Source organism: Amblyomma americanum, chromosome 6 (assembly GCF_052857255.1).
Source record: "Amblyomma americanum isolate KBUSLIRL-KWMA chromosome 6, ASM5285725v1, whole genome shotgun sequence".
Lineage (NCBI taxonomy): Eukaryota > Metazoa > Arthropoda > Arachnida > Ixodida > Ixodidae > Amblyomma > Amblyomma americanum.
This window is the reverse complement of record NC_135502.1, coordinates 109629808-109657217: the sequence shown is the minus strand read 5'-3', so window position 1 is coordinate 109657217 and position 27410 is coordinate 109629808. Positions and strand designations below refer to the sequence as shown.

The following is a 27410-nucleotide window of genomic DNA, read 5'->3' as shown; positions in this document are numbered from 1 at the left end:
CTTCAAATTAAGCCTCCACAGAAGCTCCGTTCACAACTGAGGCAAGCTGGAAATACTTGTTCACCTCACGGTGAACATGTGATACCAACATACACATTGTCTATGATGCATTCACATGCTGAATGGACTAACAACGGCACAGCTCTGCAAGTTACTTTTGATCCTTGATACTTTTGTGTTTGTCACCACTTTCATACAATTGCAGCTGTGCAGTGGCAATGAAAACTTGAACAGATGGTCAATTATAAATAGTCACTTGTAGCTCTATTGCATCATGAAGGATCCTCCAATTAGTATTTACCCTCATAACATGAATTCAGTCAGCTTTTTGCTATTAACTCCAGACTCGAAACAAAAGAAAAAAAGACATCCTTCATATAAAATAGCAAAATGGTTTATTGAATATTCCTTAAATGTGTATCCAAAAGTGTTATGTACACCACACTACTGCACACTCTCAAGTTGTCAATGCAATCAACAAGTGTGCAATATGGCTGCAAAGTATCTTTGTTTTTATGTTCTTTCCAAGGCACTCTCATTGGGCAAAAAATAGGCGGACGTATTCAGACTGAACACAGTGGCACTTCCGACAGCAGCAGCAGCAGCATTTCAGTGGTGGAAGAGGCGCAGACCAGAGTGAACCAAGGTGATGCCATACTCGTCGCAGGCCTCTACAACTCCTTGGTCGTTGGTTGAACCGCCGGGGCTGACAATGTACTGCACGCCACTCTGCACACATTCATGAAGACAAACGGTGAGCCATCTCTCTCTCTTGCACTGCGTGTTGAAACTGAGTATCATTTAAACATGGAGCGTAGCTTTACAAAGCACTGTGCAGGTAATGATGGACACTGCAGAGAAGGCCTCCAGACAAACACTGTGAACCTGAGCTGTTTTAGCCACGATGTAACAGCGTGCAAGTTGGCCAGTGAACAGATTCAAAGAGGGCTTTTACTGCGGAGTAGCTACTTGCACTGAAGGGAAATGTGAATTTGGACTATGCTCAGTCTCTCTCATTTTTGAGTAAGTATAATCTAAAAGCGACTCTGCTGATGAGTACATTTGCACTGGATCATTTACATTAAACCAACACTGAGGACAACTTCATATAAATCTTGTTCTTAGTAAAAAATCGATTCTAGGGCTCGTTCCGAGCATGCTGATGCATGTCTGGTAGGAAAGGTGCATTTATCACCAAGAAAATTGTGTTTAAAAACTTCCCCATCACTCAATTCAAACTCTCGACATCTTAACTAGAAAGGATCCCATTGATCGCCATTTTGAAGTGAATGGCAGTTCAGCCTCTGGAATCAGAGACAAAATGTAGACTTACCGCAGTGTTCCTGCGAAACCAGTCAGCGGTGATGACACCTGTATTTCATTTTCTGGCCTTTTCTAGCAAATAAGCTCTCCATTTTCAATGAAAATAGCCCTATTTGTCATATGAATGAAGTAACCTATTGATACAAGACAACTTCATTTTGTCCTTAGTGTCTGTCTAAACTCGCGCATGAGTGAAATCCATATGAGACTTTAGGCTGCTTGAGTTTATGTTTGAGTGAAGCTTAGCCCGCAAGAGCTTGTTTTGCATTTGGCGGCGAATGCATCCTGTGATATAAGCCCCACGAGTCTCATCACACATGACATGCTTCATCACCCTGTGATGTCAAGTGAGACCATGAGACAGGTGAAGCCATGCGCCTAAATAAAGAGTGCAGCAAGCTGATCAGAGCATGAAAGGCAGATGCAAGCCAGTTTTGACTCACATACTTTATGAACCTTAATGAGAGTTATGGATTCATAGAGTTTCACAGGTTTCTTGTGGCCCCGTGACAAAAAAAAAAAGAGAAGGAGATCGTAAGGGTATTGAGTACATCATTTGAGTCTGATGCTATGTCAATCATATTCCTTGATGCAGAATCGATTCTCTTGCTCACTGTGTATGCCTTTGGCTGGCAAAGCATGCTTCAAGGGCATCACCACACACCTCAGTGACAGAGCTCATAAACTCCCGAGGTGCCAGCATGAACTCAATGAAGCAAGTTCGAATAAACGAGGGTTTGCTATATTTAAAAGAGTTCACTCAGTACAAACTTTGCCAGAGCTACTAGCCAAGCTCAAGTTTATCAAGCAAACAAGGTGCTGGAAAATTAGGAAGAGGAAAAATTCCTACCTGGCGTGCCCTGTCGATGTTGTCTCTGAACGGGAAGAAAGCATCCGAGCTGAGGGCCACACCGGACAGCTTGGCAATCCAGGCCTTTTTCTCCTCCTGCCAACACAAAGAGCCACACATGCACAGCTTACAACAAAAGCATTCATATGCAGTACATCAGTGGCCCTCAAATGGTCACGGGCCCTTTGGGATTACCAAACACATTACAAGTCCACGGTGTGCATTCTTTTCATTAAGGCCCGCTCATATTTCTCAGGTGGAAAAGTAGCTCCAGTAAAATAGCATTAGCTTATTACTTTAAAGTCGAAAATATGAACTGAATGATTGCGTGGACTCGTTACGGATGGAGTGACTAGCGAAATGAACATGTACACTACTTTCTTTGTTTTCTTTTTGTGCATGTACATTAAACTCTGCTTCGTAGTCCCATTTGGTTGCATCACCCAATTTTTTCCTTTTGCCAACCTAATATCGCTTGCATTATACCCCTACGTCCTTGCAATCCGCAGTCAAATATGCTAGTGCTCACGGGGTCCTGAACATATTTATGGCTCAGAACCAGTGTAGCAGACCGAGTATGATGGTGTGCAGTGCACTATGGTGATGTGTGTGGACAAAAGTGTAAGTGAAAACAATGACAGAGTAAAATGAACAAGGCAAGAGGACTGCTGAAAAATGTTCACCTCTTCCACGCACAAACATACCTGGCCAGCACTCCAAAAGTGGATCAGCTGTGCCAAAAATGCTAGGATTTGTGGACTAATGAAGTGAATTGAAAACTAATTTTTGTGAATCTCAGATGCTATGAACTTAAAATGCTTTACTTTGGCATAATGGTGCATTATAGCCTACTTTGTAACCTATAACTCATTTATTACAGCCTTACATCATTTTCAAATAGCAGAAAGCAACAGCTACTACCAGTCGTGAATGGCTCAGTATGTAATTTTTTAATGTTAGTGATTGATTTCCTATTATTTACTAACAAATTCATTATGAACAAAACTTGCTTATATGTAACAGTGCTTTTGAGCAGGTGCACTCGGAACAACAAAAAATAAGAGAAGCCAGCAAATGCAAAAGGAGGTATTTTTAGGAGACCCCTCTAGGTTTACCACACTGATTCGAGAAACAGTTCACCATCCCATCTCCCTTTACTCTAACAGCTGCAAATCATAGTAGCAATGGTATACTCGTCATTTATACTGCACCAGTTCACTACAACCCCAGTTCGCTATCTTTACTGATAAATTAAAGAGAAGGCAGTGAAGCAGAAAGCATCACACTGGCAGAAGGGCGCCCAGAAAACACACCTCGGTCAGCTGAGGCACTGGGTTCTCCACAGAGTTCTGGTACTGCTCCAGAGGCATGTCCTGAGGAAAAGAAAAAGAATAAGAGTACACCAGTGTTGCGGCATGTCTCTGCAACTACTCATGGGCAAAAATAAACTAATTTATGGTGAATGAAGAGAGCTGACTGCAGATGGCAACACATACCTGTCCAAAGACGCCACCAACGTAGACATCGATGATGTTGGAGATTTCGGCACGCTTGACACCTTTCTTGAAGGCCATGTTCTTAATGTTGGGGTGCTGCCGCAGCCACCTGTGGATAATTGGCACAGCTCAGGACCCAAACGCATTTGCGAGAACATATGCATTATAAAAGCATGCAGGACAAGCGGGCCAGGCCAAATGCCTTTCTGGCCTGGAGACTTTGGCCTTTCTGCAACAAAACTTTCAGGTAGGTACATGAGAGTAAAGTTAAGACGGTTCGTTCCTTTGCACCAGGGGTTTTCCGTCAGACTGTTTGTTGACTTGAAGGCTCGTTGCACCCATGGCGCCCTGTCAGTGACGGTGTAATGATGACTTGAAATGGTAGGAATTAGCAGGAAAATGAACTGAATTTTATATACAGGAGACTTACAGAATGTACAGCATTACAGTAGAATGACAAATAAGACGGAACTGGCTAACTGGGAAATCTTCACTCCTCGGCATAGCCGAAGATTCAGAGCATCCAAACCTAGCCCAGAACCCTACTGGCACAGTCGACGAGGATCCCGTTGCTGTCGGACAACAGAACAGAAAGAAAAGAAGCATCCCAACTTTACTGTGAGGATCACAAAGCTGCGCAGGAGCTCCAGATTAATTTGAACCTCCTGGGGTTTTTTGATGTGCACTGACATCGTGCAGCATGTGGGTGTTTTTGCATTTTGCCACAATTTGAATGCAGCTGTCATAGCTGGGACTTGATCCTGCAACCTTGAGCTCAGCAGTCAGATACCACAGCCAATAAGCCAGTGTAGCAGATCAACAAATGACTCAGTCCTGGCTTCTAGCAAGAGGAGTGAAGACAATACTGAGGCTGCAGATGTTTTCTGTTCTGCGTCCAAAGTGCATAAACTGCCACAGCTGCTGTCTTTCGTCACAAGTTCAAGTACAGGCACAGAAGTTGCTGTTCTTACCAATCACTCAGTCCTTACAAACATTAATCTGTGGTGTGCACATGCTTTCAGCAACACTTTTGCATATGCACACACCACACCTTCCAGTGTCTGTGAAGCAAAGTGCATGAAAAATTCAACGTACTGTGTTTAATTCCATACACCCGTGCTCATGTGGCTAGCTTCCCCCATGCCCAAAGCAAAGTGTGTCCTTTTAACACATTCACGGACAAGAACTAAGGGCAGCAACATATGATAATGGGGACATCACACTGCTGCAACACTGCAATCTTACATATGTTTTTCTCAATGGAGGCTACCAAAATGTCAGCAATTACAGGTTTGGAATGTTGTTAAACTAGACAAAACCATAAACTACGAGAAAAAGGGAGAATAACATGCACAGTCACAAGCTGTGCCTTGTCTACACTGCATGGTTTCATTTCAGTGAAATTTGACAACAGTTGCAATCAGAACTAATCGTGCATTGCTCTTTTCTTTCATGCCCTTCAACCCCCTTCCCAAGTGTAGGGTAACCGACCAAGCATTGCCCAGATAACCTCCCCGACTTTCCTTCACTCTGTCTCTGTCTCTCTCGCTCAAGACAACATAAAAAAATGTTCCGCACTAACCAGGAAAAACATACCGTATAAACGCGTGTAAGAGCCGCACCTTTTTTTCCAGATTCGAGGGCCAATTTTCGGGGCACAACCCATACACGATGTGCGAAAAGAATTTTTTTTTAAAGTAAAAACACACCAATGAGGGAATGAGTGGTGGTTATTCTGCGTTCAGTCGTCACTCGCGGACTCTTCCAACTCTGAGCTGGTGCTGTGCTCAGGTGCACACTCATCCCACAAGTCGCGCAGCACATCCGCTGTTGACGCGTAGCCGTTGTTCCGCACTTCCATCACATAGCACTGCAGCTCTTCTTTCAGTTCGGGAAACTTGCACGGCTTGCCTCGGAAAGAGCACTTTTTGCAGCTTGTGCTCCTCAATGCATCCTTTTGGTTACACCTTAGTCAGACGCACTTCTCGGCCACGTCGAATTTCCTGTTCACTGCATGCTTGCAGTGTTTGAGAGCAGACTGCCAGGCGTGTAGCATAGCTATTAAGGTGTTTGCCCATTGTGCTAAAATTGCAATGCTCAGTAGCAGCGCACGAAAACCTAACTACAGTGAACTAACATGCTACCACAACTCCCGTGCCTTTGACAGCCACAAAAAGCCAGAGCTGGTGATACTGATGCCGATATGGATAGCGGGAGCTCGCAGCAGAGGAAAAGGTTAATGATGATGAGCCGTGGCCTCGAACGCTATCTGTTGGCGGTACCGGAAGCTCCTGTGCGCTTGCGCGGCCTCCGCGATCACGCACACCGCTGCTCGCCACCGGAGCTGATCGCAGACGCCACGGCATGTGCATTTCGAAGGCTATTCCTGCATGAGTCATGGAAAGTTCGGGTGCGGCCCTTACATGAATTTTTTTTTTAATATTTGCTCCGGGAAAACGGTGCGGATCGTACACAGGTGTGGTCTTTGCATGCGTTTATACAGCAGCCTTCAGAAAAAGTTAAGTTCCAAGACAAGGCCTAGGATCATAAAACAAATTTATGAGCGTTACTGTGCACAGGCATCACTAAGGGGAAGAGGGTAACTGTGGCGACAGCAGTGCACTGGTCATTAGAGCTTTCGTATTTTGTATCTCGCACACGGCGGTGTAAATGCACTTGACTCTCAATTTCACACAATTAGCGAGCAGAACATTTGCTCGCAAATCCGTACACCATTCTTATATGTACATCCATTTATGCTTTGCCCGGTTACTTTTCACACTCCATGCAGACACTCATTCATGTCGCAAAATGTTTGCTGTGTTTATTAGTTTATTAGCATTCTTAGTGACAGTGACAGTCCTGCGACTGCGTGTTTTTCATGCCATGTAGACAGACAACTCACCAGTTGTTAGCCTTGTCGCCAGCAAGCCGTGTGCAGTGGATCCTAGACTGCTGGCCAGCACCAATACCGATAACCTGCAAGAGCAAAGACAACTCAGTTTACGTGGACTTGCCTCTGTGACAATTAAATGTGCTTCTGAAAGGAGCACCAGAGGGAATAGCTGACCCTTTCCCTTTTCTAAGCAAATTTTTAGCCTTCCCTCATCACACAACACCACAGACCCAAAGCCTGGTGTATATCAGTTCAGCTGCTCTTTATTCATGATAAGGAACAAAGGTTACCAGACAGAGCTCATTATTTATGGTATTTCAGGCATACTAATCTGCCGAGATGTGCACAAGAAGGCCTGCTGGCAAGTTCCATATGAAAAGTGATAATCACCCAAGCTGTTCTTTGGAACAAAAACTACACTAGCAAAGTGCCAGATTGTCTTCATTATTCAATACATCTGCAGTCCGCAGGTGCCACATACGACACTACATTCTGAACAGTGTTGCACACATACTCCGATTATGAGAGGTTCTGTAATTAGAAGTTCTGCAATTAGTTCATGCAAAACCTAAATGTGATATGAGCAGGGACTAAACACTGTTGGTCAGGTATGATTCCCTGAAGAATGAGTTCAATAACAACTAACCACTTCATAAAACAGAGGGCTTTTATTTTTTTGCATATTTCTACGCATTATAATAAGTATTTAACTGCTGCTTTGACTATCACAAATTGATCACAGCCATAATCACAAACTGCTGATCACCTTATTAAACAAAAAGAGAACATTCACTGTGGAGGCTATTGCAGTCAGCACCTGCTCACAACACGAATTAAGATTGAATGGATATACCTGTCCATCCTTTGCATAGCAGACTGAGTTTGACTGGGTGTACTTGAGGGCTATGGTGGCCACAATGAGATCACGGACCGCAGCCTCTGGCAACTGGACAAGAGTAGGCACACATTCACTATCAGTCAACGTCTGCAGTGACGACTCACTTCAACAGTTTTCACTGCATTGCTTGCACACACCAACACCAGGAAGGGTAGATAGCTGAACTTGTTTTGACAAACAATGGCTAAAAGGGACACTGGGTAAATTTCCACCCAGCTTTTGTTCAGTTAAGGATCAACTGTTTGGCTCAGGTGTCTACAATGAATTTTTTTGCCAGCAGAAGAAGCATTTGTTCTTGAGAAAATTGTATTTAAAAATGGAGTGTTTTTTTCTTACAATTCAATTCAAACTTGTGACATAATTAGCAATATGGACTCGGTGATCACCACTGAGATGTGAATGAAAATGTGGCCTAGCCTCAGAGATCCGGACACAAAAATCGGTCTTGACTTCATCACACTTAGCTTGCGGCAGTATGCGATTTTTTTGTGTGCATGTTGTCTAAATTATAAAAGCTCTGTTTCTGTGAAAGGAGCCGCTGGTCTGTGATACACGGTAGTCTGTAATACAGGCCATCTTCAATCTGCCCTCAGCGTCCTTACAGTGCTCTAGAATATGGGTAGTGGGTTCAGGAGCCGGCGCACTCCATGCGATGCGGTGAGGCGGCGAGTGTCGACAGGTCCCGGAAGTAAGCGGTGGCGCTGTTGTAGCGTGGGCTGTAGGCTCGGCGCGCCCGCGCGCGCGGCTAGCAGTCCCGCCAAGCTGCCTGCAGCTGTTTGTTTCTTTTTGTGCGGTGCATTTTTCCTCTTTGTGAGTTCGCGGCGTTAAGACTACGGTCATGCCGAATCGTCGGCGTCAACGGCATTGTTTTGCTCCCGGATGCAAAACGGGATACCAGTGGACGAAAGGCGATCAGCCGTCGCTCTTCGCTGTGCCAAAGGATGAGAACCGACGGAAGCAGTGGGAACGCAACCTTCATCGAAAAGATAAGGTTTTGGACGAAACCTGCTGTGTGTGTGAGCTACATTTCGAGCCATCATGCATTGTGAGGGACTTTATACACATCATTGACGGCAAAGAAGTCCGCATCCCGCGTGGAAAGCCGGAACTTTTACCCGATGCGGTGCCAACTTTGCTGCCGAACGCGCCGAGCTATCTGTCAAAGAAAACACCGCTACAGAGGCCACCTAGAAAGAGGAAAAGCACAAGTACATATCCTAATGAAGCGAAAAGACCACAAAGTAATGCTTCCGACGTTAACAAGGAATCGAGGTGTCCGGGCATTGACACAGAGTAGCGTGTTGGCGAACGACCAAGACCCTTGTGGGAAACGCATGCAAACGGTGCAGGATTCATAAGTTTGTCAACAGCAGTTAGCTTTATGGTCACACTTACTGCCACCATCGAACTATTGGACTTCCTGAGTACACAGGGTTTTAAGTATTTAATGACATCGCGCTTGAGTCAGGATCCATTGGAGAACTTTTTCGGTATAGTTAGGCAGTCCTGTGGATCTAACGATCACCCTACACCAACCCAATTTTTGATTGTAGTGAATTGTCTTTCGTTTTACAATCTAGCGAGAGTAGTGAGATCAGGCAACGCCGACAGCAATGAGCCACTTAGTTCCTTGCTGGACGCATATAATGCCAACACTGCAGAGGAAGACATTGACAAACTCATAGAGTCGGGCAATCTCTCATTGGCTGAAGGCAAACTACGCCAAATATCTCCAGATCACAGCGGTTATGTTATTGAAAAACAGCGATGACCGGCTAATACACTACATGGCAGGTTATGTAGTGCGCAAGTTCATTGCACGCAATGACTGTGTCGAATGCAAAAACTTGCTTCTACAGGCGCCAAATGAGGAAAGCCAGGACAGTGAGTTTACTGCAATTTGTGACAAAGGAGGGTTGCTCTACCCGTCTCGTGTGCTTTTTTTGATGGTGAGAAGGCTGGAAAACCTTTTCACAACTTTTTTAGTCAGGAAAAGCTGTGCAGTAACAGCATAGTAGATGTTATGGTGCTGGGAAAATCTCAGATTTCATGTGGTGTAGGGTGCAGCCAGCACTCAGAAGCGCTCACAGTCAGCATTCTCAAGTTTTATGTTTTGACAAGGCTGCATTTTTATGTTAAATCAATCAATGAGTCGCGAGAAGCTCGCAGGAAAAAGAAGCTTCATGCTAAGATGGGCAAGTGCTCATAGTCGCGCGGCTAAATGTACTGTGCAAACAAGAAAACACGGCATTCCTTTGAGATATTCAAGAATATGTCTCACACTGTGCATAGTTGGAGCGCTGCAATAAAGGAGTGCTTTGTTTTATAAAAGTTATTTTATCTTGTCTTGCATTCATCAGCGTTTATACATCGGCGGCAATTGACCCTTCGTTTTGATGAAAAAAATGCATGCATCAAAACAACAATTAAAACAGGGGCATGAAATCTAAAGTTCGACGAAAACTCGTCCAGTCAGGTAGAAGATTCATGTAAAAAGGAAAGGAACGCCGACCAAAGGTTTTTAGAAAAAAAGATGTTTCGGTTTCGGCTTCCCTACGGAAGCCTTGATCAGAGTTATCAAGGCTTCCATAGGGAAGCCAGAACGTCTTCTTTTTTAACAACCTTTGGTCGGCGTTCCTTTCCTTTTTACAAAACAGAGGCATGCATACCACACTTAAAATTATCGCATTCACATATAGTACGCTGTACACACAACGGTCTCTAAGTGAAGCGTTTTTTTTTATTCCAATTTCTTGTTGCCCCGCCCCTCTACTAAAACACTTCCGATGGCTCAAGCTGGAGTACACTCGGCCACGTTGCCAACAGCTTCGAGTTGGCCGCTGGATAACCCCGATGATCGATAGAATGTTTGCTCCTCTCCCTGTACTCAGCCTTTCCTATGGGCGGCGATAATACTAGTATGCACTAACGTTGAAATATGGGAGCCCTACCTGCAAAAGAGCACGATCAGGGTTGCGAAGCATTAACGGGGCCGCTCGTCCGCACCACCGCGCTATCGGCTGTTGGCTACTACTACATCTAATTTTCTTGATTCGCCGACAATATCTGTGTACAGCTTCACCTATTTGTAGGACCTGTTTTAAAAGACAGAGCATTGCTTATTTCTCCGACGATTCTATGCACAGCGCGCATCCACGGCGCGGCGCGCCGCATTTCATACAGCCCATGCTCTGGTGGCGCCATCTGGTATCGTTGACACAAGTCGCCTCACCGCTGGCCGCTCCCTGAACCCACTACCCATATTCTAGAGCACTGTAGCGTCCTTAAGGGGGCACGTGGCTTTCAGCAAAAAATTTTGTAGTTCTTGATATAGTTGCATGAAATTTTTTGAGCATATCGGAATTAATTTTATGACTACTCTCACAAAATGTACTTGTTATATCTTTAGGAAATTGCTTTATAATAGGTATGTATTTTTCCTCTGAATCTTTTAAAATGGCTGCAGAGTTAATAAAAAGTGGCAGAAGGCTGGTTCAACACTCACTGCATTTCTACCGGTGTGTTACAGGTCAAGACATTCTTAGGATTCTTTTTTTTTTCACAAAGCACAAATTTTTGTTTTGAATTTTTGTGATGCAGTGTCCACTGATATATCAAGAGTTAGAAGAAATTCGTGCAAGAAATTTAACATTCATAAATTTGAAAAAGAAAAATGTCTTGACCTGCAGTATGGCCCTTAAAGGTAACAAAACAAACTGGGTCAAATTAGTAAAATAGTAGTGAAAAATAATGTTTTGCAAGGTGAGCATCTAGGTAGTGAACCAAAATGGACAAAAACGCTGCAGTTCACGAAGCAGTTTTTTTTTAGAAGACTTGCAGTCGATTTCATCACTGCAACTTCGGGGCAGCATAAAAACAGAGCATACAAACGGATGAAACAATTTTCAAAAAAATGAATTTTTTTGGCCATTTTTCAACATTTTTAAGGACACTGAAGTGGCTGCCTCAGAAGCAGATATCTCCAATCAATTTGCACATAGCTGAATCCTCAAGCTTTTAACCTTTAGGTCTTTTCCCTTCCAATATTCCAGCCCTTCAAGAGTGGCATAAGGCCAAAGATATATGCAGAAATAAAATGAGGCAATCTTAACCGATGACCCCTCTCTCTGCATTACAGCATCATGCATTATGCCTGCACATGTGAATAATTGTATCAGGAACAATGCACTACAAGTGCCTGTGCAGATATGCCAACCTTAAGGAAAGTGCCCAGCACTCACATTTTTGTTCTTCGAAACAATGTTGGTGAAGAGGTTGCGATCAATCTTTGCATCGTTGCGGCGCTGCTCCAGTGTCAGCCCAAACAATGTGCGGGATTCCATGGTTGCTGGTTCATAGCTTGCATCAATCTAACAGAATCACAAAACAATGACTTTTGCAGTACATTCATCAAGAATGAGGTTAAGCCTCTGCGCACAGTTCATACAATATGCCAAAAAGGTAACAGGCTACTGCAGCAAGCCTCTGTGCTCTTTCTACAAACCTTATGAACCAAATGTAAAGAGTGCCCACATTATTTCGTGATCCTTCAGCAAAACTGGCTTGCTGATGAGGTAAAAATATTTTGTTTTGAATTTGCTTGTGATTCAACCTGTCTCTTCTAATAACATAGAATCCCTTTGTTCCTCGCAAAACTGTACGAAAATGTAACCAAGAACATGTTGCGAAAACATGCAGCGGCAGGGTACGTGGTTAAATAAAGCAACTAGGAGCTTGCAACAAAGCACTACAGATAATGTCCAAAAACAAACGTTTCCTTCTGCAATATAACTAGCTTATCCTTTCACCCACCGCAGTGGCTCGGTGGTTGCAGCATTCTGCTACTACGCACAAGGACACTGGATGAAATCCCAAACACAGCAGACGTGCTTTGATGCATGTGAAATGGAAAAGGCACTGGTGTGCTGGGCTATGTCATTGCACATTAAAGAACCATACGTGGTCACAATTAGCCTGAAGACCCCCACAACAGCGCTTCTTTCTCTCTTCCTTCTTTCAATCCCTCCTTCACACCTTCCCTCATGGCGTGGCTGAGATGTCCACCAAGGCTGAGACAATTACTGTGCTTTTCCTTTCCTTGTAAACTATTTCCTTTTCCCTTCCAAGCGCACAAAATGATGATGAATCTTCATAAAAGGTTTATCCAAGCAGGGCCACTAAATAAAATGTGCTGGTGTCTGTTGTATTTGTAGTAACAAAATTAATTACAATATAGAGATCACTAGCTGAGCCCCACACCCCAGGTGGTATCGCCAGTTATTACTGATGACAAACAAGGCTAGAACCCGCACAGGCCTAGGGCAAGGCCACTTGGTTGGGCTGCCCAACATGGGTAAACAATGTATGGAACAACGTATCGAACGTTGGAAAGAATGTTTGCAAGCAAGACTTTGGAACAACGTTCCTCAGTTTTGGAACCTGTGCTTAACGAAGCCTTACCTTGAGCACGCAGTAGTTGCCGCCCTTCTTCTTGGCCAAGATAGCCAGGGCTTCATCTGAGTAGCCAGGTGCAATCACACCATCAGACACCTGTTACAAGAGACCACATGCCACAAGAAATTGAAGCTTACTGTTCCCGTGAGCTCAGTATCAAGTCAGCATATGCATTACTGGGCAAAGAAATGGAAAAGCAGCATGTTCTGACCAAAAGGCGCCCACTGCCAAGAGCCAACATGAAATGCATGAAGCATACGCACAGAGCAACAGGGCACACATTCACTGCTTCACAGTCCCAAAGCAGGCAGTGTGCAAAGCAGTCTGGCACGCACTGTTTTGGCCCATTAATATTTGCTCGTGGCTGTACCTGCAACACACCACTCTAAGCAACTGAAACCGTCCGACAACAGCTACATCATTATGCACCTTTATTTGCCACAGCAGTTAAATTTGGACTACGTAGTTGGTATGTGTTCCCAATCTGAATAGCTTTGGCACAAAGGACACGGACATAAAGCACACAACATAGGACCCAATCCTGTATTGTGTGTTCTAGTATGCCCCCCAGTACTTTGTGTTAATATTCAAATTTATCTGCTACTTATTAGTGCAGCTCGTAAGTGCTCATTCATGGATTTCACATTGTAGTCGGCGTTGGCATCAGCGTCGGCGTGGTATGCCGCCTGACAACCGTGGCAGGCAGTAGCAGAGCGAAACGCCACCTGCCATGGCGAGAGTGGAGGGATGGACAACCGGAAGGCGACTGCCACCGGAAGATTCCGGAGGGCTGCTAGCCTGGATGCATGTGACGTGTGAAGAGCTGCGCTCGAATTTCACACCACCAACTATCGTAATTGCGTCTAATTTTTTTCACTACAACCCCAGCTTCAAAATTCCAACCCCAAGTGTGGCATGGGCGAACCCCTGTGCCAATAGGCCTGAAGCAGCTGTAGCCACAAAGGTTTTTATCGTATCTGTGCACATACCTCACGTGACACAATCCTGGCTGTTGCTGCATCACATTCATCTGACAGGGCCAAAAAGTCTCCAAATGAAGACATGCGGTCGGCACCTGAAAGTAATGCAGAAAAATACTGATAGCTGTGCCAATGATGCCACTGATGGCTCCTTGGCAAGAAGTTAGGAAAATTTTCTTCATATGCTACACTTCCCAAAACACAACATGAAATCTACATTGTAAGGGCAGTTTATGCACTACACACTTATTTTGTGTAATTGTGGTATCATGTGCCCACAATGTTCACCCTTTAAGCATGGTGCACCAGTATATTCTAGTTAAGCACCATATTACACTAAAGAATCATTAACGAGACTGGGTGTCAAGAAGAACTAGACAGCATTTATTTGCGTGAAGAATGAAAGTAGGGTACGTCTCCAGCAAACGACTAGTGATAATAGACTATTCTTTGGTGCCTCTCAAGCAGCGAACGCTTTGTATGATAACAGGTTTCGATCTGTACAAGCATGGTAAGCCAGCAGCAGATGGACCAGTGCATGGCCTGAACCAATTCGCTCACTCACCACGAGCTCTGGCATAGGCAGTGGCAATGGGAGTCAGGTCGTCGTAAAGGTCATCCACCATGCAGAGCTTGGCCTCATCACGTGACAGCGGCACTCCAACAGCCGCACCTGCAGAGAGAAACAGCCGAGGTTTTGACGCTGGTTTCACTCGCCGCAACTTCTGGACTGCATTCCAAAAAAGACGTGGTGACAGTAATCACTGCCTTCATTTGTTCTTTTTTTACAGTTTGTAGTCCCATTCACACCAGCCCACTCAGACTGCACCATTCCCAAATCAAGCACGATTCCACAGTTCGAACCCGTCGGGTTCATTGGAGTGCTTTTTGGGTTTCCCAGCACCCAAATCCATGCACGCCTCAACCACTGCGTTTCCTCTGCCCACTTTATTTCAAAGTTAGTAATCATATTCAAATTGCTTGTAGCAGACTGTTCGACAGGGCTATGCCATGAGGGATACATTGGTATCAAAAAAGAAAACAGATGCATAACAACATGCTCATGATTTGTTTTGTTGAGATAAGAATGAGCACATTCTGCATGGCATGGCTGTTCAGAGGCTGACAATGAGGACAGACCTGCAGGGCTGACGTGCTTGAAGGAGGTTGCAGCAGGGATGCCCAGAGCAGCCTTGAGTTCCTTCACAAGCTGCCAGGCGTTGAGAGCATCACAAAGGTTGATGAAGCCTGGAGAGCCATTGAGCACTGCAAGCACCACAGACGACGAATGACTGCACACTGCCTTGAAATATTTTCGAGCACAGTCAGATCAGCAGAGTTATTTCAAGCAATGACTGCACTTATCCACCTTCTTGTCACAGCAGAGCAGCCAGTGCATAACACAGTAGTACTGATTGCCAACACTGCAAGAGTAAGCCAGTGCAGCTGATGCAGTACAGTGTAGGCCTATTTGCAAGTTTTGGCGCGACTGAAATATTCAAATCCAGTTGTGTGCAAAACAAAGAAAATTTTGAGGTGCTGGCACGCAATGATGTCAAAACGAATGGAATTCTGACCTTGTCCCTGATTCACTGCTCTGAAAATCAAGAACTCATATCTACGACACTGCCTTTTCCTTCCTTTTACTTTATTTTTCTTTTTGCAATGCACCTGTTCTCAGGCTGCTTTATTTGCCATGTCCCCTATCAGTTACCTGTCAGCTCAGCTGGATGGCCAGGGCCCTCTAACTGCTGTGCAAACAGCCTATCTGGTTGATAAAGCACTTGCATCTTGCCAGACAAACTTGAGGTTGATTGCAGATGCTGCTGCCACTTTGCAGTGCTTTAGTGCTTGCAATCCACACGCGAATGCACATGTGCAGGCGTGTGCATAAGTATGTGCTTGCACAGCACTGCAAGCGCTAAGTTGCATCCAGTTTAATTACACCCTGATGCAAGACAGCACAGTTTACTGCTCCAGTAAATGTTGCAGCAGTGAGTGAAACAAAGGCCGTTTTTTTTTCCATGCCATATAAAATGGCCTCAGATCTCGTGTGTACCACAGTCTCAAGTATGTTAAGGTGCATCAAACAAGGCTAACCAAACCGTGATTCCTCTGCTGCCATAGACACGCACAGGAAGGCATGCAGTGAAGGTGGAAGCAAGAGCCTGAGAGAAGTGAATTTCACTGCCGAAATCTGAGGAGTATGCACTGCTGCATTCAGGTCATTAAAAAATTACAGGGGTGCACTTAATTCTGCTTAGGTGCAGTAATGTGAAACCATTTCTCTTACTGCTTGTCTTTCCTCCCTCATGCGCATCTGCCATCTCACCTACGCACGCGCCATCTGCTGGACCAGCGCCATACATTGCGAGGGGGGGTGGTTTCAGTGGGTGACGCATGATGCAACTACGAATGCACTTTTATTCAGTTCGTGCGGACACACTCTGTCCACAGCGCCTGCCCACAGCGCCTGCCCACAGCGCCTGCCCACAGCGCCTGCCCACAGCGCCTGCCCACAGCGCCTGCCCACAGCGCCTGCCCACAGCGCCTGCCCACAGCGCCTGCCCACAGCGCCTGCCCACAGCACTTGCCCACAGCACTTGCCCACAGCACTTGCCCACAGCACTTGCCCACAGCACTTGCCCACAGCACTTGCCCACAGCTTCCAGTGACGCCACTCATGAGCCAAGAAATGCTTTCGCATTATTACATGTCATGCATGACATACCACTGAGTGGCAACTTGGGCAGGTTTGTGCACAGCTGTGCAGGGACCTGGTGCGGGTTGGTGCCATAGCGAAGGGGCAGGCAGGCCACTCCCGTCAGGTACTGCTTGCGGAAGTAGTCCGAGATAGCTGCATCATACTGGGCCGTGTGGAGGAATGCCTGCACACACGACACACCTAGATCACTTAGGGGAAAGCAGCAGTAGCAGCAGCAAGTGTGAATACTAAGCTCGGTGAAGCCATGCGTGTAGCGTCTACAAAAACCATTAGCTCGCACTGGTGGTTACGCAAAGAAGTCAAGCCTCTGAATACTACGGATAGGCCAGAGGGGCAAACGAGCACCAGCACTACAGAATATTTTTTTCTGATATCTTTGCTGCAACGTGGCAATTATAGCATGCATTGTTATATTTCGCAAACTGATGATGAAAATAATTTCACGTTTACAGTGTACTCAGCATGGAACAAAACAGAAAAGGTGTAGCAAGCATAAAAGCTGGACAAAAAGGAGAATAGAAAGAAAACACGTGTAGCACCTTGATGAATATGCAAAGGTAACGTTACTACAATGCAACCTCAGTATCACATGCAAGTCAACATAGGAAACAAATAGTGACATGTTCACAGTAGTTTTACTACAGAAAAGTCTCTGGGACAGACACCCTTTCAACAGTTTTTTGCATTTTTTGTATCATACAGCTAAGCCTCACATATATTGTTAAGGCACTTTCATCTCTTACAGTATTATTGTTTTAAACACTGATCACAGATGGAAGGCATAAGGAAAGAATAGCTGTCAACTACCGCTGGTAGGGGCCCAGTGCCTGCTTGCTCTACAGAGAAGAAGAGAGAGAGAGGAAGAAAGGGTGAGAAAAAAAAAAGTCAACAGACAAAGGGGAAAAAGCAAGAAAAACAGCACACACTTTATAAACTTTACAATAGTTACTGACATTGTGCTAACAAAAAGGACCAAACAATAAAGACTTTTCACAATGGTGCACACACGTGGCACCTTTGAACTTTTTGCTTCCTCTATGCCAGCAACAGGTGCTCGCATCACTCTAGACATCTAGTGAAAATTTCCAGTGTATGACCTTTCTGTTCAGTGGGCTGAATCGTTGTGGCATGCAACAAAAAGTAACTAACTATCTGTGCTGCTTCAACCCCATTCACTTCTGGGCAGCCATGATGGCAGCAGCCAATGCATACTTCTTCATTAAACTTTTTGCAAAACGTATAAAGAGGGCAGTGATTCATCACTAATTACTGATAATAATTAAGCTACTACCATTGTAAATGGCACTTCTGTAATACAGCAGGTGACCTTCACAAGAAGTCGGCACAAAATTTCAGATGCACTGCATCTGACACGTGCTTCAATCACTGCATTGCATAACTATGATTGTACAGCATAAAAATAAGTTACATCACCGTTAAATTCTCTAGCTGTAATTCATGAAATCCAGCGAGGCAAAATTTCTCTAGGTGGTACAAGACAAAGCATGACGGTGAAAATATTGCAGACCTTCACAGCCAGTCGCCTCCTTGTCTCCAGACTGGTCTGACGGGTTGGCGACGACAGCAACTCCTGGGCAACCCTGGGAAGCAGTGGATGTGCTAATCAATATGCAAAGTTTTTCACACGCCTTACAAAGTGCCTTAAGCCAATGCTTTTTCACAGGAACAGCAGGTTCCTCTCTGCTTCATTCTCCATTTGGCATAAAGTACGAAGAAGACTAAAGAAACCAGATAAATTCAACAAAAGAATAGAGAGATGTGTGAAAGTACACAGTTTGATAATTTTGGGAAATGGTTGGGTGTCTACATGATCAAACTAGGCAAACCATAATTTCCCAAATAAATTGGGAAGTCACCAGCCTCAGTTTAAGATAGACATCCTTAGCAGTTTGCAGCGGAAATTACAACCTTCTAAGAAATACTGCTCAAGTTGCCTTAAAGTGAACAGCATCTTTGATTCCAACTGGCGGAACTCAGCTATGAAAGAAGACTGCCATGTTTGGTTAAAATGCAGAGGCATTCAAAATAAACTTACACATCATAATCGGCAGGGTCACAAATGATTGTGACACGTTCATGGTTCTTGGCAGCAGCCCTCAACAGAGTGACGCCTCCTGAAACAACAAAATGAGTTGCCACGCCAGATGTTGCAATTAATGCACTGCATGAATACACTCCTGAAGTCTCAAATCAGCAGCAAGAAGCGATGCATGGCTACTGCACTCTATGGAAACGCACCAATGTATGGCACAACTGTCCCATGGGCTGAGATGGTCTATCAAGAATTCCACAGAGCACCATTAAGTAAAAGTTGCATCGCTTCTGCCAATTTTTCCAGGTTGCTTTTCATGCACTGTAAGGATGGGGGAGCAGCTAATGTTTTCTTCTCAATTGCTTAGCACAGCACAATAGCTTGTGCAGAAGAAATTGGGGACACGTGCCATTTCAGTGATGAGCATATCCAAGAAACAACCACATCTTCACCTGCACGACTGCGTGTGCTACAAGGAGCAAAAGTTCATGCACTGCAGCACCAATGAAAAAGACGACCTCTGCACAACCTGGGCACAGAGCTTGGCCACTTGTATGTGCGAACAGCACAGTGGAGCTTTCAATTGCAAGCCGTGTGCCAAGGCTACAAAAAAAAAAAACATTTTCTTGCACCTCACACATCCCATATAAACTTTCTGAGTCAAGGGCACATCTCTGAGAAATATTGCAGTCCCTGTCTCAAGTTTAGACACATATACTTTTTTGTTAGGGCACTCAGCTCTTTATTAAAAAGGAACATCAGAGTGAAGTGAAACTATACTTACTGACCTGCTTTCTATTCAAAGAAAAAGAAAAAATGGAGTATATGGAAGGTAGAAAGGGTAAACAGAACAGGTTTCATTTAACTGAACATAAGAAACAAGAAAAGTGAATAAAAAAGACGAGAAAGGCAATGAAGATGAGTACAATGCTCGCAGAGCAGAATACCGCAACACTGAATAACACCTATAACTCCAACTCGAAGGGCACCGAAAATTTTTTTGAATTAATGGAAGCCCTTTTATATGTGTTGTGTTCATGGTATTAAAGTACCATTCCATATAAACCAGAAATTTGAATTATGAGAATTCAGACTAATAAATTCGACTGTGCCCACAATGCTGTCATAGTCCAAAAATGAAAAACCAACATCTGAGGTTTAGGACCGCTGTGAATCCCAGCTCCTTTCCTCCCTATCCTGTCACCAACAATACCTGTGAAGGAAGTTTTGGACCTTGCAAAAGCAAAATGCAAAGTGAGAGTACAGAAGCATGCAGACATGGATACCTTACGTGTCTAATCTTCAGTCTTTTCGGAACTGCAACTTCACCTTTTAAACAACATTGATGCTGGATTCACCAAAATGCAAAGTTTTGCAAGTTGGCCATTGGTTTTGTGGGAACCTTTTCAAGTGTGGGATGAGTCTCTCTTCATGTATGTTTGCATTAAGACAAGAGAGGTGGAAAACGCAAGAGAAGATTTTAGTAGAGGGAGAGTAAATACTAGCATATTTGGTTTCCATTTTGATGGCCTGAAGACCACTGCATGGAAGTGTTAATAGACAACACCTATATTTCTTCTTCAGTGGCTAATATTTTTGGATTCTTGTGTTCACAATATTTTTATCCATTTGGCGCAGATAGTACGTACCAATGTCCACCTGCTCCACAGCTTCAGCCACAGTGGTGTTGGGCTTTGAGATGGCCTCCACAAATGGATAAAGGTTGCACACGACCACACTGCACAAGAACCATATGCATGGCATCAGTCAATGAGAACAGCTCTTCTAGCCAGAGTTTCATAGAACGAAGTAAGACGTCAGACAAGTAAAAGTCAGTTGCTAAAAGCTGCACTGTAGGCAAGAGTGGCATACAGCATGAACATCTTCAGGCATGAAATGTTAAATCAACTTCCGTTTAATATAAGATCTCAGTGCCAAATCATAAAAATTCATCATCATCAGCCAGATGACTCGTGCTCTCCAGTTGACCCTGTTTTTCACTAATTGTGGCCATTTTGTCAAAGCAAACTTCTTGAACTTATCTCTCCACATGACCTTCCCTTTGAATACCGTCAATTGCCTGGAGGTTTCTTGGGTCAGCATAAAATTACTCAGTGCGTGTGGCCTGAGCACCATGTAAGAGGCAGTAGTTAAGAAACGCGTGCGACACAGTCAAGCGTGGCAAAACCGCTAATGCTGCGCCTCAGCTTCTTGCTGCCGTACTATGAACGCACGCCCTTCACTTCCCTTTAATACTCCCCACTGCACTCTTACGGGCTTTCCTTTCTCAGCAACCCGCGTCGCCTCCTTCCTACGTTCATAGTCACCTTTGCTTTTTCCGTGCGCGCCGCGTGCTTTGCCTCATGGCCTCAGTGTCAAGTTGGCTTCTCCTCGCGGCTCTCGAGCTTGGTGATGAAGCCACCTCAAAGAGCGCCATTTTATCGTATTCGCTATTTGCCTCGCGATCCTAGACTTCGCGCGCGCCGAGATGTCATCACGGTGCCATGGCCAGACGCTCTTTACTATAGCCGTTTCTTCGAAAAAAAAAACGTTACTATAACCGAAAAAAAAAATGTACCGTCATCTATGCAAGGTTCACTGAATTACTATATCCGAGTTTTTACTATAACCTAGTATAGCGGGGTTCTACTGTATTTCCGTTCATTCTGCCTAACTTGCTTGCTAGAAATTTTGCAATCAATCAACAAAAAAGAGAATCATATATCTGTGATAGTGTACTGACTATAGGCCGCGAATACAAGGTCAACATTTTATCAAGAAGTACACGGCTGCATGCCATGCCCCGTGGACATGCTTACTCAAGGTAAGGAAAGCATTTTAAATTATCTAGTTAACAATGGCTCTTTAGTACTGACAACAGCTAACACAACACTCATACAATTAAACACTGTGCTTGTCAAAGCATCTGAAAAATGAAACTGAACAACAAACCTGCAGTGAAGATTAGCCTATCAGTATAGACAAAAACTGTAGCATGCAAATACACAGACACTGTGAACTGAAAATGAGAACTCCTGGTGGTAAATTACTATGCATTATTGTATTCAAAATTACATGTTTGACATGTTTCGTTGCAAACTTTACCTGACATATTCAAAGCTCTGCTTCTTCATGTCAGCAAGGTCACTGTCGATCTTTCGTGCCAGGATACCTAGTCAGCATGGGAAAAGAAAGTATACAGGTTAAATTTGCTTGCTCCTCACCTTTCAAGTAAGACCAAGCACATCATGTGCTCCATGACGGGCAACAATAATTCTATAAACACATGCAGACAAAATTATTGCCGTTAAATTTCAGATAATATATGATTTCTACATTGAGCTACCCTTGTTTCCTCATCTGTACTGCCTCCTTTTATGTGCTTTTATTATCACTTTCGCATTTCATTGAACAGAAATAGCAAAATATAACTTGCTCTCTCATTAACTGCACAAGAAAAAAAAGGTGCTTGTTATAGGTAGCCATTAAATTCTAAATGCAGGTTGCAAATGCTACACTTAAATTTACAAGCAGCTGGAGCTGATGTGAACAATTCACCACGACATATTTTAATCATACCATGTTACAAACTTGCCACTGCAGATCATGAGTGAGCAGTTGCTATTCCTGGCTGTAAGCAAATGCATGCTAGGTGTAACTCCCTATCAGAGCGGGCAGCAGCACATATATACATTTCAGCCATATATGGCCAGCTGCTAAAGTCCACAGAGCCACAGTGGCTTGTAATTCACAAGTGTGCCATGTTTGTGTTGCACAGACAAAATCAGATTGTTTTATTCAGTTCAAAGCTGAGAGAAAATCTAGTCTCTTTCACAGTTCCCGAGTTCCGTAAACTTTTGTAGCCAACCACAGACTACCCACTGCACTGCTGATTGCAGCATGTTTTTCACTTATTTAAGCACGATAAGGGTACTTCAACACATGAGTATCTGCTGATGCTGTCTGAAGACTGAAGATAGGCATCACAGGTGACAATGACCCTGTACTCATTCTTGAATTGATCAGACAAAGGCAGCACTTGTGCTCACTAGACCACAGTCAACAAGATAAGATTAGCTGAACTCTTATCATGACCACTGAGCTTAAGCAAGACATCCCCTACTCCTAAACTGCCAACAAAACTCACAAGCACCTGCTGGCATCAATCAAGAATTTGTGGAAAAAGTTGCTCAGATTACAGATCTGCAAAATGCAACAGCAAGCTTGCAAGTGGTGTAGCTATGTTTTAATAATTCACCAAACACAACCCACTTTTCTCCCTCCTACAAACTCGCAAGTGATGGCTGTTTGGAAGGTTTTGAACCTGCCACAACTTCTTTCACAGACTCTTTCAATACCAGCAAGAAAAACTCATTACAAAATGTTGCTCACAAGTTGGCATCTAAACAAATAAGCGATTCGTTTACAAAACAATAACTGCATCACCTCCAGGAGCTTGCAATACTATTATGTCTGTCTGTCACAGCCTTTCAAAACTACAGTGCAAATGACGAGACAATGTGGGCCATCAATTGCACTGTAGTTATGGAATACCATTACCAACTAACCCAGCTCATTGCCTTGTTACAGCCTGCCATAGTGTTTATTGTCATATCTGCCTGACTTCCACTGTGCTGTTTAGTAACGTCTGTTAAGAAGTCCCCAGGCTAACATGCCTGTGGCTGCATTAAAAAAAAGCATGCACCTATTAGCAAAAAGCCTGCATCAACTTGCTTACATGCACTTGTAAGAAGTGAAAAATTTCCTCTCCATGTTTGATCTCAAAACCAACAAGCAGTATAGCATTCACTGCATCACCATACAGCCCCACACCCACTATATCATGAGGAACACATTGGCCTGGAAGCTTTCATGACAGGTAGTAAATTCAGCATGCAGCTTCAATGTAGTCGCATACCTTTTTTTTAAAAGGTGAGAAAAACACATGAGCTATATCTCTCAAAATAAATTTGCACACTGATAGTAGCCAAAAAAAGGCAGGATTCAAATAATTGCCTTCATTTAAAAAATATACTCTAGAAATTTTGCATTTTCAGAGTTCTATTACTCACCTCCATGAACAGCTGGGTGCAGCGTCTTGACTCGGCCACCCAGCATCTCGGGGGCCCCTGTCACTTCGGACACATCCCTGCAGCCAAGGTGGAAAAATCAACAGGTCCATAAAGGCCACTTTGCAAAAAAGCAACTACAGGCTGCAGGTAAGCATAATTGTCCAGTCATAAATGTCTAAATATCCTTTCACTCTTACTTGGGGTCTATACCCTATCTCCTTGTCTGGACTATACTAGTATCCCGCAAATGACAAGTGAATATTCCATACAAGGAGTTATGTCATTTCCATAATCCTAAATCATTTATCACATGTACCATTCTAAAGAAAGTATGCAGCTTTTAACTGTTGCTGAAATGCACATACCTTTGAACATCTCAAGTCAGTGCTGTTTGAAAGTGAATAGCAATCCAATTTTGTTTCTTTGAATCTTTATTTTTTCTTTGTTTCTTTCAGGGGCTGCATAATTGATCTAATTTTTAAGTTAATGACTCTTAAGCAGAGCTGCCCTTTAAAATTCACCAATTCTTATTTCATCTCATTTTTAGGAAGCTTAACTGCACACTGAAGGCCATGCCAAACCTAAATCGTACAAAGCAGTCATGAAACATTGCTAGGCAAGCATGGTCTGTTGACTTTCGCAGTTCCATTCCTGGTCAGTTTCTATACCGAAGTCGCTGCTCTGCTACCGTCAAGTGAGCAAGGTTGCAAACGTAACGCACCTGACAGGTAGGCCGATGTCGCGAATGGCCTTGGCCGTGCCTCCCGAGGCCACCAGCCGCAGACCTGCCTGCTGTAGCTTGCGGGCCAGGGCCACCAGGCCCGCCTTGTTTGACACACTCAGAATGGCTGCATCAAACCACAATAGGCACAGTGCACTGAGCTTCTAGCATGTCGATCAGTCCGGTCTTCTGCCACTGTGATTCAAAAGCAGCCTACCTTGCTTGAACTCAACAGTGGTTAGAGTTTAGCAATGCTATACAGTGCAATCAAAATGAACGGCATTATTCATTATTCATCCATCAGTTCCGATAACCAGCTTATCTGTAACAGAGCAGAATTCAGTCTACTCTCGTTAATTTGAACTAAAAGGGCACAGAAAGTTTATTTGATTCATGCGCAGCTTGAATTAAAGGCAGTCTTATTAATATACTTCTGTGACCAAACGATCAGTTTGAGCAAGGCAACAGCTTGAATTAGGCGAGTTCATCTTAATGAGCTTCCACTGCAAACAGGGCTCCATACCAATGACTAATGTCGATAAGAAACAAGTTTGCTTGAGCACCATAAGATACGAAGTGGTTGCCACCTCCCTTTTATGCACAGGCAACGGCGCAACAAAATGTAAAACCCAGGATATTGCGACAGTGCAAGCATGAAACAGCAGTTTCGTCAAGCACAGCAATAGACCTACATTATCAAAGATCAACCATGCTCAATGTGACTGACATGTTTGTTTTGAACAACCAAAAACACTGAAATTAAAGCAAGTTTGCCTAGGAAGCAATCACTGACTCCTGTGACAGTCTTCATCAAATCGCAAGCTCTGGCACACAAAGCATTATTGCCGTATTTTATTAAATATATCGCAGCCACAAAGTAGGTGACTAAGTAATATGTCACCTGCTGCATCCTTTTTTCTTTTTCTAGCATATAAATGAAAAAATTCAGAAGCCAGGAACACATAAATTAGAGCATTTAAATTCAATAATTAAGGCACTGTGTACTTCATGAATGGTTATACACAGGTTGTTGCCATCAAACACAATGTAAAAATAATAAAATGTTGTAGAGCTGGTTTAATATATACATGATATGATGCATGTTGTCTGCCTCATGACTTGCAAACGATATGTAGCAGACCATTTTGAAAGGAAAGCTGTATGAGAAGATTTATTGAGGAAAAAGCCTTATTCTGCCTCAATAATGAATTAAAGCTCAGAAACAAGCTTGCATTGGGAAAGGGCCATACATTTTATTTCGTACAATGTTTAATTAAGGATTTAAAGGTAAGTATTGAGAGCTTTAAGGCACCCATGAAACATCGCACTATATGTAGAATTAATTTCACTAAAGCTGCAATTGTGGTAAGTGCTGTTTGTAATGAAATACAATTTACAGCCACATATTAACTTAATTAACTATTTGAACTGTAGGTTCTTGTATGTCTTCCTTTTTCCGTCCCGCGCATGCACATATTTTGCAACACGAATTAAACTCGCTGACGAACAGTATAGCGATTGAATTTTGATAAGCTCGTTCTACTAAAAGAGGCGCTGCCTAGATCGATCTACATTAATGTTGATCCAGTTGGGGTGCTGTATATATAATGACATATAATTGGCTCCACGCACGGTCGTAGGAGAAGTCGTTCAAAGGCAGGGCACGGACGAAACGGTCACGGAGCGGTCAAGCAGCGTCATCGCACTCAAGGTCGCTCTCGCACGCGCGACGCGATAAACGTTCGGCGCGCTAGCGACTTATCTAGCCATTTTCTTCCTCCAGCGGCAATCTACCATGGCGCTGCGCTGTTGCAGCATTTTGTACAATTTAAAGTGGTTATTTAACCCAGAGTGACCAGCTGAACGCGAATTCATGTGTAAACGCGCAAGGATTCGAAAATGAAACCGCTAACGGATTGCGTTGGCTGCAAAACGCATGTGGTAGAAGTGCGCGCAAGCGTGCTTTTCATAGGTCGTCTTTTTATCCAGTTTGAAACCAAGAGAAAATATGTGCAACGTGCGTAGCATGTCGATCACGCGCACGTTCGCGGTTGCCCCCAAACAAATATGCGTGCATTTAAATTTCGATGGAGGCTAAACGCAAAAGGCGCCCGTGTGCTGTGCGATGTCAGTGCACGTTAAAGATCGCCAGGTGGTCGAAATTATTCCGGAGACCTTCAATACAGCACCATTTATTTCTTCCTTAAAATTCTTCTCTCAGTCTCTCGTTTATCCCTTCACTTACGGCGCTGTTCGGGTGCACACCGAGATAAGAGATTACCGAGTCATTTACTTTCCTGAAAAACCAATTTTCATTTCATTTTCCAACGTTTCGCTTTATGTGCCATCGCATTTGAGGCAGCAACAACGTTCGCTTTAAATCTTGCCACTGGCCTTACCGCATTTCCGAACCGGAAAAAAACGTCAGCGCCAACAAGCTGTTTTCGTATTAGACAACGCTATAGTTTCGACCGTCGACACAGTTAGGTGATCCCGCGACAAGTTTACGCGATGTAACTTCATTACCACGCCCACATGTAGCAAGTATGCCCCAGAACGTATGAGAAAGTGCGTACCGAGTTCCCCAGTCGATGCCATCGTGCCTGGTCGTCTTCCACGAGGAAAAGTGATCCCGCAGAGCCGGTGACACAAGATCTGCGGCCGTACGTACAAAACTTTGCGAGAGTGAGCGGCGAGGAGGCTAGCGGAATGATGGGACGAGCCGCGAGCGAGATAATCCTGCACCTGATAGCCGGTGAGAGAGGGGCATTTCAAAGAGTGGCGCGTAATGCCTCGACGTCATGCCGCATAAGTTAGCAAAGCGGCAGCTCGGCTAGGGCATGAGGGACTTCCTGCCTGTTCCCGCTTCATTTCATAACAAGTAACAAAAACAAATCGCAATAAACAAATGGCACATCTTTACATTATATAGACCAAAATTT

At 44.0% G+C, this 27410-nt stretch overlaps 1 protein-coding gene across 1 annotated transcript; it reads right to left on the bottom strand.

The window, feature by feature from the left end:
* Positions 1-378: 378 nt before the first annotated feature.
* Positions 379-27342, bottom strand: LOC144093983 (bifunctional purine biosynthesis protein ATIC). Its single transcript, XM_077627798.1, has 19 exons — positions 27045-27342; positions 24469-24595; positions 23748-23824; positions 21781-21847; positions 20325-20413; positions 18679-18757; positions 18151-18223; positions 16629-16785; positions 15038-15163; positions 14463-14570; positions 13907-13992; positions 12924-13013; positions 11705-11833; positions 7419-7511; positions 6575-6648; positions 3670-3778; positions 3487-3546; positions 2174-2269; positions 379-729 (listed from the first exon to the last, which is right to left on the bottom strand). Exons 1-19 carry the CDS (start codon positions 27064-27066, stop codon positions 610-612), a joined length of 1782 nt encoding a protein of 593 aa, XP_077483924.1. The 5' UTR covers positions 27067-27342; the 3' UTR covers positions 379-609.
* Between the last annotated feature and the right edge of the window lie 68 nt (positions 27343-27410).

Coding starts and splice junctions, on each gene's coding strand:
- LOC144093983 (XM_077627798.1), bottom strand. CDS start 27,066: ATGGCATCGACTGGGGAACTCG. Junction 6,649..7,418: donor GCTATGCAAAGGATGGACAG/GTATATCCATTC, acceptor TTGCTCTTGCAG/GTTATCGGTATTGGTGCTGG. Junction 2,270..3,486: donor CAGTGCCTCAGCTGACCGAG/GTGTGTTTTCTG, acceptor TTGTGTTGGCAG/GAGGAGAAAAAGGCCTGGAT.